At 48.5% G+C, this 18103-nt stretch overlaps 1 protein-coding gene across 10 annotated transcripts in view; it reads right to left on the bottom strand.

Moving 5' to 3' along the window:
• The window catches only part of LPIN1 (lipin 1), a 132833-nt gene that overhangs the window by 49107 nt on the left and 65623 nt on the right, over positions 1 to 18103 (bottom strand). For 8 of the 10 annotated variants that reach the window (XM_055327568.1, XM_055327567.1, XM_055327575.1 and 5 more), the window contains 3 exons: positions 5271 to 5471; positions 4232 to 4327; positions 621 to 928 (listed from right to left, as the gene is read on the bottom strand). In XM_055327568.1, the coding sequence (XP_055183543.1) occupies positions 621 to 928; positions 4232 to 4327; positions 5271 to 5471 (605 nt within the window). Of the gene's footprint in view, positions 1 to 620; positions 929 to 4231; positions 4328 to 5270; positions 5472 to 8534; positions 10928 to 18103 lie in introns of those variants that run through there. The other 2 variants (XM_055327572.1, XM_055327574.1) reach the window with 2 other exon arrangements.

Here is an 18103-nt window from a genome sequence, read left to right as displayed (position 1 = left end):
TGGAAAGAAAACTGGTTGACATATACTTGTGACCAGAAGTCTATCACAGATCAGTTCCCAGCTACGCATCAGCCCACTGGCAGGCATACAGCTGGGGCCCAGATAAGAGCAAGCCCACTCTAGAACACTGGTTTTGTGCATGAAGTATTAATTTGCTTACTTCCCTGCCCCTCTTTGTTCTGTCCTGGATGCTGAAGTGGCCAGACGAGGAGGTCAGGTACCACCAACTGCCTTGTAGTTGTAAGCAACCTCAAATCTTTATACTACTTTACCGTTAGGTCCACGGAGTTCTAAAACTCAGCGTAAATGCGTTAACATAACAATAAGGAATGCTGGGGTGCCTGGGTGGTTAAGTGGCTGCCTTCTGCTCAGGCCCTGATCAGATCGAGCCCTGCATCAAGTTCCCTGCTCAGCAGAGTCTGCTTCTCCTTCTCCCTCTGCTTCCTCCCCTCTGCTTATGCTTGCTCTCTTTTTCTCTCTCAAATAAATAAAATCTTAAAAGATTTAAAAGAAAAAAGATGATGAAGGAATATTGGGAGAAAAAAGGAGTTTGTTAGAATCATCTCAAAGAATGAAGGCGCCCGACCCTGACGCAGGTCCTGCCTTTCGTGCACATTTACCTACTGCTGTCCAGCGGGTCAGCCTGGTCGTCGGAGCTCATCTCTATGGGAAACATATCCTCATCCTCAGAGGTGTTTGTGTTGTCATCTCTCTTCAGGGTGTCCAGCTGAGACTTTCTCCTCCTTTTCCTTCTCTTCTTTACTAACGAGCCGCTCGAAGGGGCCTCACTGGGAGGCAGGGCCTGGGCTGATGTGTTGGGGTCCAGGCTTCTGATCCTATCTACAGGACTCCTTTTCAGCTGGCACTCCATGCGCGAAGCTCCCTCCGACAGGATCGGGGAGGTGGCCAGGTACATGGGGATCACTTCCTAAAGGGCAGAAAATATTTTTCCAATAGTCTCGTTAATCTGGGTTGAAGGAACAGGGTGGTGCCACAGCCAGCCAGGGTTCCTTGAGGACCCTGAACACCCTCAGGGAGGGCCACACAGGGGAGGATACCAAGGGTCACAGCCACTGCGTAGGGACAGCCACCAGGTCTGACAGCTGACCACAGTGTCAACAATGAACTCAATGCCGTTTTATACTGAATCCTGCATTTTTGTAATTGTAACAAAGCAAGGTAATCTGTGATTTCAGGCCACCCAAAGTCAACTGTGCTTGAAATATCCAAAGCAAAGAGGGAAAAATGAGCTTTGAGGCATTACATTAACTGGAAACTGAACTCAGTTTTGCATTTCAGTGTGGAGGGGAATGTGTGTCAGGGAGGGGGGTATGTGCATGCATGTGTGTGTGTGTGTGTGCATGTGCTTGTGCATAAAAGAAAGAGAATGGGTATGCATTTTTTAATGTGCACTGAATTAAGATGATAGCAATTAAAAGGAAATACAGCTGACAGCACCCCATCCCAAATGCTTGCCTACACCAGAGCACATCCAGGTCTATGGCCACTAATTAAGTAAATACTGACTCTCTTACCAACGAAAGGAAAAAAACATATAACTTGTCAAATTTAAGTTTGTTTAATAATGATTTGCCAGTTTTTAAAAAACTATAACAATCACTTTCTCTACGACTTATTTATTACGAGACACTTGGTAACAAGAAGTAAAGAATATACATTAAAGAGAAGAGAGAAAGAGAACCCCCACCCCCCTCCGAGCCATGACAGTGGTTTAGAGCACACCCAATGCACTGCAGGTATAAAATCAACACCTGAGAGACCAAGCCTTAGGCGGGGAGGTGCAAGGTCATCTCGCCCAGCTGCTCAGTGGATCAAACAAAGAAAAGCAGACAGTGCTGCCTTGGGGTCAAGAGCAAAGAAGGGTTCACGGACCAGACAGGGAAGGGGCGGACATCCACAAGAAGAGGGGGACTGCATCCCAGGGCAATCTGGTGATGAGGGAAAGAGGCTTCCCTGACTTCCAGCAGCCTTCTGGGGTAGCGAGGGGCAACCGTAAGGGGAAGAACATACTCTGGCCCCCGAAGCCCCATCCCGCCCACAGGTACCCTTATGGCCAGCAGGACAGGCCCCCTGCCCTGCAGCTTCCATGGCGACCTTTCCCAAAACGCTTCTTCAACTCTCACTGCGTAAAACCTGTCCAAAACTAAGTGACAATAGCAATTTAAAATGCAGGTATTCATTTGAGATGGAAAGAATTAATAATTACAAATTAACAATTCTCAGAGCCTTCCCTTTGAACAGAGAGATAAAGGGTAGATGGGCAGGGACTCCCCCAGTGGCCACGGGGTAATTACATTAGATGGAGGGCACAGGATGAGGACGCTGGTCCCCCTATAAAGTCATACCTCTGGGGAGACCAAAAGTTAGAAGAGCCCGGGACAGTTTCATTCTGAATCTGAAACTACAGCTGTTCATTTTAGAGCCTGGGGCTATTTAGAGCTATTCCTTTCTAATCAGGCTATCTTCCCATAAAGAAACTAGCCTAAGTGGATCACACCACAGGATCCCTTCCAGGTGACTTTCTCAAAGAAAGAGAGTTTAATTTTAAAAAGAGAGAGAGAGAGAGATTTGTCTTAGAAGAAAACATAGGAGTAAATCTTCATGACCTTGGATTTGGCAAAGGATTCTTAGATATGACGCCAAAAGTAGGAGCAACAAAAGAAAAAAAAAAGCAGATAAACTGGGCTTCATCAAAATGTAAAAGTTTTGTGCTTTAAAGGACACCATGAGGAAAGTGAAGAAATATTCGTAACAAACTCTTAACAACTCAATAATAAAAAGACAAAAGCCCAATTATAAAAAGATCTGAACATTTTTCTAAAGAATACATACAAATGGCCAGTAAGCACATGAAAGGCTGCTCAACATCACTAGTCACCAGGGAGATGCAAATCAACACCAGCATCACTTCACACCCACGAGGACAGCTAGAATCACAGTCCCATGGCAGGTGCTGATGAGGATGTGGACAGATCAGAACTCTCACGCAGTGCTGGTGGGAACGTGAAATGGTGTGGCGGCTCAGGACAACAGCCTGCCAGTTCCTCAAACACTGAGCACAGAGTTACCATATGACACAGCAGTTCTGCTCCTAGGTGCATACCCAAGGGAAATTAAAACACATGTCCACACGAAAACTCATACATGAATAAACGTTCACAGCGACATTATGCATAATAGCCAAAAGGTAGACACAACCAGATGTCCATGAACCCATGAAAGGATAAACATGGGCGGCGTACAGAGAGAGTGGACTATTACTCAGCCCTACAAGGGAATGAGGTACCGACCCAGGCTACGGTATGGATGAGCCCTGAATATGCTGTGTGAAGTGAAAGAAGCCAGGCATTAAGAGACAACAGACGTAGGATAGTATTTGCATGAAAGTTCAGTGTAGGGACATCTAGAGAAAGAGAAAGTAGAAGAGTAGTTGCTTAGGGCTCAGGAAGGTGACGGGGTGGGGGATGGGGGATAGGTAAGTGATAGTTAAAGGGCACAAGGTTTCTTTCTGGAGTGATGAAAATGTCCTAAAATTGACTATGGAGACATATCTTAGGACAATACTGAAAACCACCGAATTGTATACTTGAAACAGATAAATCGTATGGTACACAAACTATATCTTAATAGAGCTGTTAAAAATTTTTTAAACAGGGGCACCGGGTGGTTCACTGGTTGATCATCTGCCTTTGGCTCAGACTGTGATCTCGGGGTCCTGGGAATCCAGTCCTGCATCAGGCTTCCCGCAAGGAACCTGCTTCTCCCTCTGCCTGTGTCTCTGCCTCTCTGTGTGTCTCATGAATCAATAAATGAAATCTTAAAAAATATATTTTTTGACAATAAAAAATTAAAGTGATTTGGCCACTCACTAAATAAAAATTAGAACATTCAACCCTGAGATTCAGCACACCAGTATATCCTGTATGCTTTGGACAACAGCTCGGATGTGATTTGGTTACTGTCCCCTTGGAAACAGTGAGCACGCGGAAGCAGGCCAGGACTGCTGAGTCTTGTGTGGACACAGCACACACCCACCCGGGCTGGCTCAACAATCCCTGGTACAGGTCAACAGCCACTCTTCTCTGCTGCGATGGTCTACACGCCCCGCACCAGCATTACTTCTCCACACAAACTTCCGCTGGGTCCTCTAGATAAGCATTGCTCAAAATTCAAAACTAGGAAGTAACCCTGACCGCCCAGCCTTCCTTACCTGATCATTATCAGTCTCTTGAACAAAAAATGCTTCTCCATTATCTCCCAATTTCATGTGCAGATCCACTGATTCTCCGTTGATTTCTATGTCAACCTGAAGGAAAAACACACTTGGCTAAAGCAGGAAACCTCATGGGAGATGCCGTGTCTCTACATAAGCATCCTTTAATCACATACGTGCCAAAATGATCTCATAATTCCAATCAATACATGGGAATCAGTCAACCCATCGGAAATGGAGTCTATTTGCCCTCACCGCCACCCCCCCCAACCTTGAGCCTGGGAAGGCTTGTGATTGCCCCAGCAAGCAGAGCACTACCAGAGTGGCTCTATGGAACTTCCGAGGCCAGGTCAGAAGAACACAGGGTCCCCCTGGCTCCTTTCCTCTTTAGATGATCGCCTGTATCCAGCTGCCATGTTGTGTGGCCACCCAGGCCACATGGAGAGGCCACGTGGGGGCATCCTGGCCAACAGCCCCAGCTGAGAGCCCAGCCAGGAGCCCCCAGCCATGTGAGTGAGCACATCTGTAGAGACGCTCTTCCAGCTGAGGCAAGGAATTACTATCCCTGCTGCACTTGGTCTGAATCTCTGACTCACACAACCCCATGAGCTTAATAAGTAGTTGACTTTTACCCACCATTTATTTTGGAATAAGTTAACACAATTCGAGTTAGAACCTGTCAATTCAGTGAGCAGCCCTTTCCAGGGCAAAGCCACAACTCCAGAGACCTAAAGCTCTATCTAAAGACAGAAACACGGGGGACACCTGGGTGGCTCAGCCAGCTAAGCATCTACCTTTGGCTCAAGTCCTGATCCCAAGGCCGTGGGATCAGGCCCCACATCAGGCTCAGCAGGGAGCCTGCTTCTCCCTCTCCCTCTCCCTCTCCCTCCGCCCCTCCCCCTGCTCGTGCTCACTTGCTTGCTTGTTCTCTTTCTCTTTATCTCAAATAAATAAATAAAATCTTTAAAGACAGAAACAGGATGATTTTCTCTTAAAAAAGAACCTGCCCCCAGGTCACCAGGTCCTTTGCTCTTACCACTTTCTCTCGGGAACGCAGGACCCCCATCTTCCCAAAGCGCACGTGGAAAGGAGAGCATTGGAGGCTCCCGTTGGGCTGGCGAACAACGATGATATCGATACATCCAGACAGGGTGGCGGGGTTCAACCCCTTGTAGAGTTCCTTCACGGTGACAAAGACCTGGCCGGCCAACTGCCCGACGTAATTCATGGTTTGAGTCTAGGAAACAGAGACAGACCCAGGAACGATTAATTCAGAGAAGGCCATCTATCAGGGGCCGGTCCAAATGCACTCATCATCGTTACACTAGCTCGACTTGCACACCCTATTGAAATCGTTTTGTTCCACTGGAATGGGCTCCAAGGCACCCACCCCTGTCCGTCCACCCCCACCCCAGCCAGCAAGCCCACAAACTCCAGGAAGCCCCATCTCAGTGAGCACCCGGCTCTGCCCACCGGGTCCACGGCACTCAGCAGCTTTTGCCATCCAGGCCCTGTTCTGCCGTTACAGGCAGTTTTACAGCAAAATCTTAAGGCTCTTGAGAAAAGAGACTGTATTTTATATCTCTTACTATCTAACCACCCCCCCATGCCAAATAGAGTAGGTAGGTAGTTCAATAATATTAATTGAAAAAAAAAACGACCATTTTTTTAACTTGAAAAGGAAAATAAATGACTTATTTTGAACAATTTCCATCCTGGTCTCTGCCCACATGGTTCTGCCCCAGGGTGGCGGCAGGCGACACACAGGCCCCGCTCGGGGTTGTCAGCTAATCGGCTGAAGGCCAGTCAGCAGACATCCGGGCGTCTACTCTACAAGGGCCTGGTGTGGGGACACAGAGATAAAAAAGACAAAGTCCTGATGCCCCGAAGGGACCCACAGGCTCACGAAGGAGACAGAAGTAAAACACAAAGAATGAACATCTCTATGTCAGCGTTGCTACGTCTGCTTTAAGTAGACAGGAAGGGTCACAGCTGAGGGAGGCGGAGGGGGAGCTGGGAAGGGGCTGCAGCAGGACCAGGAGGAGGGACGACACCAGCAGGGACCAGGGGGACGAGAGGCCCACAGGAGGGGCTGTGCCCGCCACGGGGAACGGAACAGGCAGGGAAGGACGGAGCCTGGAAGCCACACTGGGAGGTCCGGACTTTCTAAGTGGCCACAAGAAGCCGCTGCAGACTCGGGCGCGACAAAATGATGATCGGACCCAGGACTTCAAAAAAGCATCACGAGGAAAGCACACAGGTGGGCTGGAGAGGGACGGAGGCGGGAGATGCGGATGGTGCAGATGACAAAGGACGCGGCCCGGAAGGAGGCAGTGAGCAGGGCACGGAGGCCACACACAGCTGGCCGGACGCTGGGGTCCAGAGGACCGGCGGGGAGCTGGCACCACGCTCTGGCCCTCCTTCCGCAGCTCGGGCCTCCACCACCGTCTTGGTGCCGGTCCCCACCTGCCTGATCACCCGCCTGCGCAGAGCCCGCCCTCCGGTTCCACCGGCCCAGTGCATGGCCCCATGTGACTCGGAGCCCGCAGCCCGGCCCCCAGCCCACCAGGGCCAGCCTGCAGCCCTCCTCCGCCACTCGCTCCCCCTCGCCGGGCCTCGCCGGGCCTCCTGCTTGGAGCTTGGAGCACCTGCTCGCTTCTTCCCCAGCTAAGCTGCCCTCACGCGGGGGCCCCACTCAAAGTTGCTCCCCTCCCCTCTCTCTGCCCCTAACTGCGGTGGCCTCCTGAGGCCACACAGCTCCACCATCTGAGCATGAAAGGTCTGCACACTGGGATTTCCAATCGCTGGATCCCAAGACCTCACCCTCTCCCCCAACCATCACACCCCAATTCTTCAAACTGACCACCTACCCGACATGGGGCTTCGAGGAACCATGCCAACCCTACACCCACCTCGGGTCCCTTACAAGATCCCAACGACCACCGCCTTGCATACGCACACTTGTCCCTGACCTGTTTGCACAGTTTGTTCTGTGAACTATCTCACTCGGACGTGTCTATTTTGCAGTGTGGCTTTCCGGTCACCTGGCCAAGCCAGACTCTCCTTGAGGCCAAGGCTCAAGCCTTGTCTTTGCAAGTTAAAAAGCCAAAGACTACCTTTCATAAGCCTCACCGCAACCCCTGTGACAAGCAGAAGTGATATTAGCACCCCCTGCTTTACAAATAAGGAAACTGAGGCTTGCAGGTGGTTGGTCAAAAGCCCCGCACACAGTAGGCAAACACGAACTGCTGATTTAAGGCTGAGAATAGGCTAGAGCCCTAAAAGCAATGACCAAATACGACAAAGAAAAGGACACATGAAAGTCCTAAGTGGGGGATCCCTGGGTGGCTCAGTGGTTTGGCGCCTGCCTTCAGTCCAGGCATGAGGTCCTGGAGTCCCGGGATCGAGTCCCACATCAGGCTCCCTGCATGGAGCCTGCTTCTGTCTCTGCCTGTGTCTGTGTGTGTGTGTGTGTGTGTGTGTGTGTGTGTCTATCATGAATAAAAAAATAAAATCTTAAAAAAGAAACAAAAAGAAAGCCCTAAGTGGCTCGTTCTACAATTTTATATGATGCCTTGTGGATCGATACTGCCCGTCTTCCTCAGACGAGTGACAGGGGACCCTCTGTGAACATGTGCAGAGATGCACACAGCCCAGCTGCCCTTGGATGTGGTGGACGCCAGGTCCAGCTCCCACCACTACTATACGTAAAAATAGAAAACCGTGCAATTTCTATGTAGCCGGGCAAGCTAACATGCAACAGGAGAGAGGAAACAGAACAATGCAAAAAAGGATTCCTTCGAAGCCTAATACTTCCTTCCTTTTTTGTTTTTGTTTTTAGGGTTCTTTTTAGTAAGTTTTATGCTCAATGTGGGGCTGGAACTCATGAGCCCAAGATCAAGTGTGGCATGCTCTACCTCTGAGCCAGCCAGGCACCAGGAATCCTGATACTTCTCATATGGAATCATTTTATCAAAAAAAAAAAAATCACATCAATGTTCTATGGAGATTTTAACATATGGTGCTTACTGAGACACATAACCCTCTAACCCTGCAGCTCAATGCAAGCAGTAGGAACGTTTTTCTAAGATCTTTTCCACATGACCTCATGCTCGAGTGACTCTGACCACAACGCTGCAGAGACGAGGCCTTTCAGACGAGTGAACTAAAGACAAGCAAAGGTGCAATGAAGCAAACGCCCAAGGTCACAGGCCTGGGTTCAGAAGCCACCACCTTTTCGGTTCCACAGTCCCCCGCCCCCCTAACCCCCCGGGGCCCCTCTCGACTTCATCGCCCTCACCTGTGGGCCACACTGGTCCTGAGTGACAGGTGACCACCTCCTGCAGTGAGGCTTGAACCCAGGCCTGCGCCCCTGCCGCTGGTCATGTGGCCCCAGAGGACCCGCCAGCCAACATGTTGTAGCCACAATAAAGAGAAAGCTCAGAGCTGGATGGTGTTACCACATGTCTGCATCCCAGCTCCTCATCTGTAAGACGAAGACGTCGGCCTGGATGACCTGCAAGATCCAATTCCAGCTCCGACCACCCCAAGAGAAAGCCTGAGAGGGCATCTTTAATAATTCAAGCTAAATGTTGCTCTGCTCCCTTGCCCTCCCCTCCCATCAGTGAGCAAATTCAAAGTTACTGTGCAGAATCAGAAGATTTTGAAGGTGACAGGGCCCTGGGTTGTTCTTCCAACAACTTCGTCTAAAAGAAATGAGTCCACAAAGGGGAAGTGGTAGGCAGCGCCCCCACCTTCGCAGAGTCGGAGGCGGACCCTGACTTCCCGATTCCTGGTCCTAGGATCTTCCCTGTGTGCATGCCACGGGATTGGCCCAGTATAATTCTCCCACCGCAAATACTCGGAAGCTGCTTTCGTATCTTTAGCTACCCCCTCTATTGAACAGCTTATTTGCAAATCTGTAAACACCTCCCCCTTGGAAGCAGGACATCTGTTTCATAATTCTGAACAAATGACAGGGTCATGGCCCCACCTGGCAATCCGCTCCCAGGGAACTTCAACATCGACAGGGGCTGCTTTGGCTGACCACCGAGCAAGCATCTTTTACCGAGGAGACTACCTGGATGGCTACTCTCTCCAGCGGAGCAAGAAACAGGGTTGGCAAGGCTGGGAAGAAATTGGAACCTATGTGCACTGTTGGTAGGAATGCAAAATGGCACGGCGCTATGTATGGAACAGCACAGAACACGGTTCCTCAGAAAATTAAAAATAGAATTACCATATGACCCAGCCATTCCACTTCCAAATATATATCCAAGAAAACCCAAAGCGGGGTCTCAAGGAGATATTCACACACCCACGTTCACAGAAGCGTTCTTGCCATGGCCAAAAGGTGGAAACCACCCAAGTGTCCATCCATGGGAGGAAGAGATAAACAAAATGTGGTACAGACTTAACAATGGGCTATGAGCCAGTGGGAAAAAGGAAGAAGATTCTGATGTACGTTCTATAAACAACATGGATAACCCCGGAGGACGGCATGCTAAGTGAAATAAGCCCATCACAAAGGGACAAACACCACATGTGGCGATTCTACTCCTATGAAGCACCCCGATGACCTAAATCTGTAGAAATAGGAAGCAGAACAGAGATTACCAGGGGCTGTGGGGAGGACAGAAGGGGGGTTGGTGTCACGGGCACAGAGCTTCCTGTGGCAAGATGAAACAAAAGCTGGAGCTGGATGGTGGTGACGGTGGCACAACAGTGTGAACATTCTTACACAAAGTGTGCGGAACTGTACACTTAAAAATGATCAAGATCATAATCATTTATGTTACATGTCTTTTACCACGATTTTAAAGGGGGTGAAGGAGAATGTGGTAGGCACCAGAGCTCATTCCAGGAAGACGAGTACTGTTAGCTTGGGCCCGGAGGTACAGGATGGGCTTCCAGGGTGCGGGGGGCACCCAGTCCACCCCAGGCCTGGCTGAGGGGTGCAGGTAAGTTGGGGGCAGGCCCGGCTCTTCTTCATCTCTGCCCTCCCTGGATTTCTTCTAACAAGTGTTGGCCAAATACTGAAAGAATGCCAGGCCACAGCAGCTGAGCCCCAGTTCCCAGTTTCACTTCCTCAGTTCCCTGTGAGGTAAAGGACTCAAGGAAGAAGCTAATGGGATTTTCCTACAGATTCGAAGCCACGCAAACCAGCCCGAGGTGCACACCCCTGAATCTCATTCGTGCCCTGCTGTCTCCTGCTGTTCACTGAGACCCGGGACCCACGGCAGGGAGGGGAAGATGTGAGGAAGAAAGGCCGTAACTACCTCCAGAGCAACCGGAAGTACAGCCTGCAAAGCACAAACCAAAAGCAGACGAATCCACTTAAACAGCCCTGAGGTACAGGCTTTCCTCTTCACTCTCCACATACCAAATTACTTTTGAATCTGTTGATTTTAGTCTCCACCGTTGCCAAGATGTGGTCGCTGCCCCTGACAGGGCTTCATGGATCATGAAACAGGATGCCACCAACCTATTTCAGAAGTTTTCAAGGAGAGTTATAACCAAACCTCACAAATACCCTCTGGCTGAATTAGGGTTCTCAAAACTGTGCTGTGGATTTTCAGACCAATTCTGAGGTGAAGAAACATGTCAACACACACACATATATAAAATATGTCATTATATTACAACTAATTATATATATATTATTATTACATTACATAATTATATAATTATGATATATTATTATCTCATATTATATAACATATTTTAATTAATTTATTCAATTAATTTAATTAATATGACTGATTATATTATATATGTTTATATAATCATATCATAAATGATTTTATATTACATATTATTTACATTATATATTACTTATATATAATCATTGTTACATTTATATTATAATAATATTGACTTAATAATGTGGGCTTTTTTTAATGTACTATTTTCTAGTTTTCCAGAAGACTTTTTTGAGGCCAATTTTCTGAGGCTATTGCATCTCCTGGAAATGCCATCTTTCCAGGAATTCTTCTCTGAGTCAGAAACTAATACAGTAAAAAAAAAAAAAAAAGAAAGAAAGAAAGAAACTATTACAGTACTCAGAAACAAATAGATAAAACACTGAGGAATGTAAAAATCCAAAAGCGTGTTCCCACCTAGGATTCTGCTTACAGCATTCATAATAAACTCGACTCGAATTGCATCAACCATTAAATACGAAGATTCAAGTTATTTTAGGCTAAGGCCCTGAACTGTCAATCCAGAAATTGCTTGTTCTACTCAGCTGATAGGCAAGTGGATAAAAGCTATTTTAATTCCCTTTCCAATCCTCTCAACTAGAACATTAGCAAAAGCACATTCCCTAGGAAATAATAGCCTCTCCACCTTAATTTTGTGGGTTTGCTCCTGGGAAATGAAATGGTAATTTGGTAGGCAACCTCTAAACATGTGCTTCTCTTCTCTCCTTCTCTGAGAAGGCTGACAGATCAGGGCCCCCACCTTAACCAAGGTCAAAATGACTGCAAAACTGCCTCCGTGAATATAACCCTCAGAAGCCCCATCTTAAGTCTCACCTCTATTTCTCTTTCTACCTCCTTCTTTTTAAGAACAGAGTGTCCAGCACACCTGGGTGGCTCAGTCGGTTAAACATCTGCCTTGGGCTCAAGTCATGATCCCAGGGTCCTGGGATCGAGTCCCATGTCAGGCTCCCTGCTCAGCAAAGAGTCTGCTTCTCCCTCTCTCTCTCTCTCTCTCTCTCCAACAAATATAGTCAGTCAGTCAATCATAAATAAATAAATAAATAAATAAATAAATAAATAAATAAATAAATAAATAAGAACTGAGTGTCTGGCAGGGGTTCTACAATCCCACCTTAAACTGCATCTCACACGGCCTCTTCCAGGTCCTCACCTGGTTGTCCCGGGTACCTCATCCATAAACACACCCAAAACGACTCACTTTTGAGAGCTGAACCTCCTCCTCAGCCCTCCAGCTCAGTGAATGACATGACTTCCCATCCAAGGCAGTGGATGAATATGGGCTGCCATTTTGTCAGGTGGCTGGACAGACCCCATCAGCCAAGTTGGTCTGTTCCGCTGAAGGAAAGGGAGGAGGCTGGCTCATCTCTGGGCTCCAGCCCCTCAACGAGGTGCCTGGCCCATCCCAGGGGCCCAGGAAATGTCTGCAGTCATACACCACCACGTTTCTTTACTCCTCAAGCTGTATTTGACTACATTCTTCAACATTTGCCAGGATCCGAATTTTATTTTATTTTGTCTATGAAGCTAGGTACCTCTGGGATGATTTACTTGAATTAAATCCACATGGTGATGGTCTTCCAAAAGTGAAAATGCTTTATTGGTCTGGAACATTTTTCCACTGGTACAATGGAAACAGAGGACACAGCATCAAAGCTGGCTCCGTCCTGCGTTAGGACAAATGTATGCTGTAGAGTCAGGGGCTAGGGGTGAGAGAAGCTTAGGGCCCTCTGAGGATCAGTGTGGGGAGCCAGGATGGAGCAGTGGGTGGTGGGAGGACTAAGCATGTGTTGTAGAGGGGGGCTCCACCTCTCCAGGCCACAGACAGGTCCTCAGGACTGTCGTGGCCACACGGGTGTGCACAGTCCACTAATGTTTCAAGAGCAGTGAGTTGCTCACACATAAAGAGAAATAAGGAAATGAGACAGAGCTAGGAAAAACCACCTAACTATACTTGAGGTTGAGCAGAGGCTAACCTCTGACTCCTCTTCGAAAGGACATCCAAAATGAAACACAATTCCAGGCTCTCTGAGGAAACCAACCTACTCCTGTACAAGGCTAACTTTCTGTCCCCAAGGCCGATCCTTATTCGCATGCAGCTCTCGGGGAAGCCACAGGTGCCACCTGGGTAAGCAAGCCTCCTCCTGACACCACGGCCGGGAATCCCAGGATAATCACTGGAGGTGAGGAGGACAACACGATGGTTACGGGAAAGACGCCAGTGGGCTTGAAGCACTACAGTGGGTGTCCACCAACCACTCTGGAGAGAAAAGAATGCTCCGAAGTCATCAGACCCAGCGCCCGTGTTTATGCTCCAAACCCTTAACATATATATCACCAAGTGAATCCCAGGTAAAGGGCCATGCAAACCTCCACACTACATCTGTACAGCACTTCACAAGGCACAGAAAACCTTCATGTGAGTGAGCTCACATGGTAAAAATCTAAGCAACCCTGCGTCATACTCAAAACCAACATTACTGCCCCATTTTAATGAGGAACCCAGGGCACCAGGTTTGCATGATGTTCAGAGTAGCACAACCAGGAGCACGGGGAGTGCAGGAACCCAGGCTGAAGCCCAAGACTCCCCTGTTCTCGTCTACATGGTGCTGTCTCTCCCCATCTCGGTGCACAAAACTGGTATAAATGCGTGATGCCCAGTTGAAGAAAGTCAGCCGTGTGGCTTTAGCAAAACAGATGGCAATCATTTAGGTCCAAATGTTAAATAATGTTCAGCACATGTGGACAGGGTATCCGGTGCTGTCTAGACGATCACAGATTGTAATTGGAGTCAGAATTAAAGAGAGGACCTTCCAGAGCCAGGGGAGAGGAAAGCACAGTCTAGGAGACCAAGCTTCTAAGGAGAGCTGACTCATGAGACCGAGTGAGCTCGCCGTCAACGGTGGTCTCAACAAAGAGTCTAAACCACCATCGGGCAACAGGGTTGTGGAGGGAATTCAAGAACCCAGTGGTGCTCAAAGTTCATGATTCTGTGACCTGGTCACAGCACCATCCGGAAATCAAGTCTCCATCCCAAGCAAGAAACTGAGGGTTGGGGAAAGGCATTTGTCTGGGGCTTTTTGTCCCATCACAAAAAAATTCCAGTTGTGCAGACCACAAGGTGCACCCACCACCCCAGAAGCAGCTTGGCAACTCTGGGAAAGGGGGTGGGGGGTGGGGGGGGAGGGTGCTAAAATGTAAAAACCAGGAGAAATTAAGAATGGGAACTGTTCTCTTCCAAGAACATAAAACTCATGAAGACAAAGCCCCAAATGAAATTCGCTGCAGACACAGTTTAAATAACCAGCTCGTAAGGCTTTTCTTGCCAAAAAAAAAAAAAAAAAAACCCAAACCAGGTCATGAAACATAAAGGGTAAGAGTCTGAAAAACAGAAGCTGCACGAAATGGGGTCAGACCACCAGGATGTCACCGTCCTCCTCCAAAATCTGCGAGCCATGTGCGTGGCAGTGAGGTATCGACACCTCTCTGATGGGACCTACCAGCTGTCACAAGATGATGCCTAGAAAAGGTCTCTGCCCTTGGAAAGCAGGGGGCAAACGCTCCTCAGCATCCCTACCTCCCTGAGGAAGTGATGAGACCACGAGACCAAGCAGACTCAGTCGTGGGCTCTCAACGTGGGGTTTCCACAAGGACTCACACCCTCTTCAGGGCCCCACCTCAGGGTCCCCTGGGAAGTAAAGTCTAAAGCAAAAGGTAAAAGGTCACAACAGCCTCCTTTATGTCAGGAGATTTTTCTGGCACTTCCATCCTCCGAATGATTCATCATTCCCCGGAACCAAGCTGCCACTCACCCAGTGTCTACGCAAACATGCACACGGCAGGTGCTTAGCGAGGAGCCCTGTGGAATCCGGGTCTGTGGGACATCCAGGAGCTTCTGGACTGGAAAAACCAACCTAACTATCAGCCTGGGGTGAGGCCTCCAGCTCCAGGAACACACCCGGATGCACAACAAGCTGCTCTCAAGGGTCAACAGCCACTGGCCCGTTCAGCTGTCAGGGGCCAGCCCGCCGGCTACTTGGGTTAAAGGAGCACATCTGGGAAACTTCTAAACATCCCGAGTTGACGGGCAACAGTAGGCAAAGTAACACAGCAGCGAGCCAGTGTGACACAAACCACTGCCCGTCTGCACCTCCCACGGAGGTTGGGACACTGCCCAGGTGGTGACAATAACAGAGTTTAAACTACTTGTTGGTCATAATGATGCAGTGGGTATAATTTTCCCATCTTGCAGAGAAGGAAACCGAGCTTTAGAGTTTATGTAACTTTGCTCAGGGTCCCAACACAGGAAAGGGGCGGGACAGCATCCGAATCCAGGTTCAGTCTGTATCCAATATTGCGACAAGCCTGCAAACCTCCTGTAGGACTTGACAGTCCGATGGACGAATAGGGCAGCACACCCAGACTTGAAATTACACACGCAGGTAAGTGGAAAGCACAGTTAAGTGCAAATAAATTCACTTCTCCAGCGGTCAGGCCAAAATTATCCGTTAGGTGCATTTTACTGGAAATTTCTTCCTCCTAAGCTAGTGTCTGGTTTGGAAATTGGTCAGTCTGCTCCGGAGAGAGGCCTATATTTGCCAGTCGGCCCCGGAACAAGCCAGCCCACCCCTGCCATCTCCAGGTGGCACACCAAGGTAAAGCAGGAGCCCTGAGACGGGCTCGTTCCTCCTGAGTTAAGAGAAAGGGCAGAGATTTTACTAGTAAAGTCTGAATACTCAGGGATCAACTCTCCCCTGCACCCCTCTTTTCATCCTGATCTACATTAAATATCTGCAAGCTGCCTCCGAGGACAGGTGGGTGACCACCCTGCCTCCCTGGGGTTCTCCCCACTGCTCCTTGAAGCACCCCTGGGTGTCTCATTCTGCATTCTCCCGGTTATCCCAAGGCCATGCATGGGAGGACAGCTACATGACTGCCCCTGGTACCCTAACATGCCAGGCAGGCACTGTCTGCATCCTAGCCAGGCCTCAGAGGGACGCATAGGGGGCCTCCACCCACCACCCCCGGCACCTCTCCTCGGAACACATCCTCCACGTGTCTCCATGTCTGGGACCCAAATCTGACCAACTCTGAGAACACAAACATCACACTGCTCCTGGGACTGGCTGAGATCACATTCACCCAGAAGGTTATGGGGTAAGAGCTGGTGTTCCGCCAAAGCACTGGGGAAAAATTTTTAAAAGACAATTTCTAAGAAATCCCTCCAAATGGCCTAACAACTAATAAGACTTGCAAGGAAATGAAATTGGTTTATAAGCAGCGTATCTCCCTCCTGCAATTTGTATTAAAAGCAAAGAAGTCTTTCTTCAGAGCATCGTGAACTGATTTATCAATTGGTAGGAGGGATAAATCACACGTAAATGGCAAAAAAAAAAAAAAAAAAAAAAAAAGGATGACGTGTTTGCAGCATGAGGCAGAGAAAGGAATACCAGCCTCAAGGTCGAGTATACCTACGTTTCCCCCCTGCCCTGCCCCACGGGCAGCGCACCTGAGGGCAAGGCGCTTCCCTCCCAGCCAGCTCTGGACCGAGGAAACCCACCAGCTGCCCCATGCAGTAGCTCCACAGTCCTGAATGTGACCCTAAGACAAGCTCCTTAAACAAAAGAGAAAACTTCTGTGTTCCTCAATACCCTTGGGCACTCGGGGACTTTACTGGCAGGCCAGCAATGCTTCAGGAAACAGCCCCCCCTCCAAAATAAGAAAATTCACCAGAAAAGCTTGAGATGCTTCTAAGAAAGCTTGTAAGGCAGATGAGTACTTCCTGAAAGAAGTGATGAAGCAGAAAAACCAGCTGGCCCAAGCTTTCCCCCACCACAGCTCTTTCTTAATTAAGCAGGCCGGTAATACAGAGCCCTGGCTGCTTCAGGACCTGGGCAGGGGCAGAGCCAGCTCCAGGGGGGTCCTGCAGGAGGGAGGGTGTGGCCGGAGGCGTGGACAGTGTGTCCCAGCAGAGGGGGCTGTTACCATGTTGGAAAGAGAGCAAAGGCCTGGTGTTTTCTCCTCCTTCAAGCCGCCACCACCAGCAGGAGTGCCCACACTGGAGCTAATCCATACAATTCCTGGCACACAGCAGATGCACCAAAGCATGGGTTGGCCCAATCTTGTATGGTTCTGGAAGAGTAGCACTGCTAACACATTGTCAAGATGAGGGAATGGAGGTCTCATTACCTCTTGCCTAGTGATTACAACAGAAAAAATCAGCTTTTCACCCCAAATGGACAGAGTCTTTCTCTGGATTTCGCAACTTGCCAAGAAACTCTTTCTTAGAACTTCTGCCAAAATGCAAAGCCCATGGCGTTCATAAGCCTGCAGTTTTTGCTACCACCACCCATCTCAACAATTTTTAAGCCCATGGAAGATGGCCTCACCCTAACCCAATAGAAGAAATGGGCAAAATACAGAGAGAGTTCCCAGAGAGAAGTCCATTCGGTCAACGATACATGAGAAGATACTCAACCCCACTCATAATGTAAGATACAAAAACAAGGCCTCTCAGATGGTCTAAACTGAGAGCATGTCATAAAAACTCCAGGGTTGGTGACAGCAGTGGAAACCAAGTCAACACCCACTGCTGGTGGATAATAAATGGGGTGAGCACTGGGGCACTGTCATATTTGGCCCGTTCTACCCAACAATCCTACCACCGGAAGATCCAGTTACAAGACAGTCAAGGCCCATTGACTGTAATTGGGAAAATCAGAAACAATTTAAATATCCATAGGACTCTGGTTTAAAAAAAAAAAACCTTGTAACAGGGCAGCCCGGGTGGCTCAGCGGTTCAGCGCCGCCTTCAGCCCAGGACGTGACCCTGGAGACCCAGGATCGAGTCCCACGTCGGGCTCCCTGCATGGAGTCTGCTTCTCCTTCTGCTGTGTCTCTGTGCCTCTCTCTCTGTGTCTCTCATGAATAAATAAATAAAATCTTAAAATAAAAAAAAGAAAAGAAACCATGTAACAGAATATCATAAATCTTCTAAAAAAAAAAAACAGAAAACAGGGAGAGGTAGCTTCACAACCACTAATTGGACAAAGGCATATATTGAATGAAAGGGTACAAAAATATTGATAAAATGAATCCTTTTTTTAAGGATTATATTTACACATATTCTGAGATGCACAAAACAAAAAAT

This window comes from Nyctereutes procyonoides, unplaced genomic scaffold, assembly GCF_905146905.1.
Source record: "Nyctereutes procyonoides isolate TBG_1078 unplaced genomic scaffold, NYPRO_anot_genome, whole genome shotgun sequence".
Taxonomy (NCBI): domain Eukaryota; kingdom Metazoa; phylum Chordata; class Mammalia; order Carnivora; family Canidae; genus Nyctereutes; species Nyctereutes procyonoides.
The sequence above is the reverse complement of the archived record's forward strand: the minus strand, read 5'-3'. Positions and strand labels throughout refer to the sequence as shown.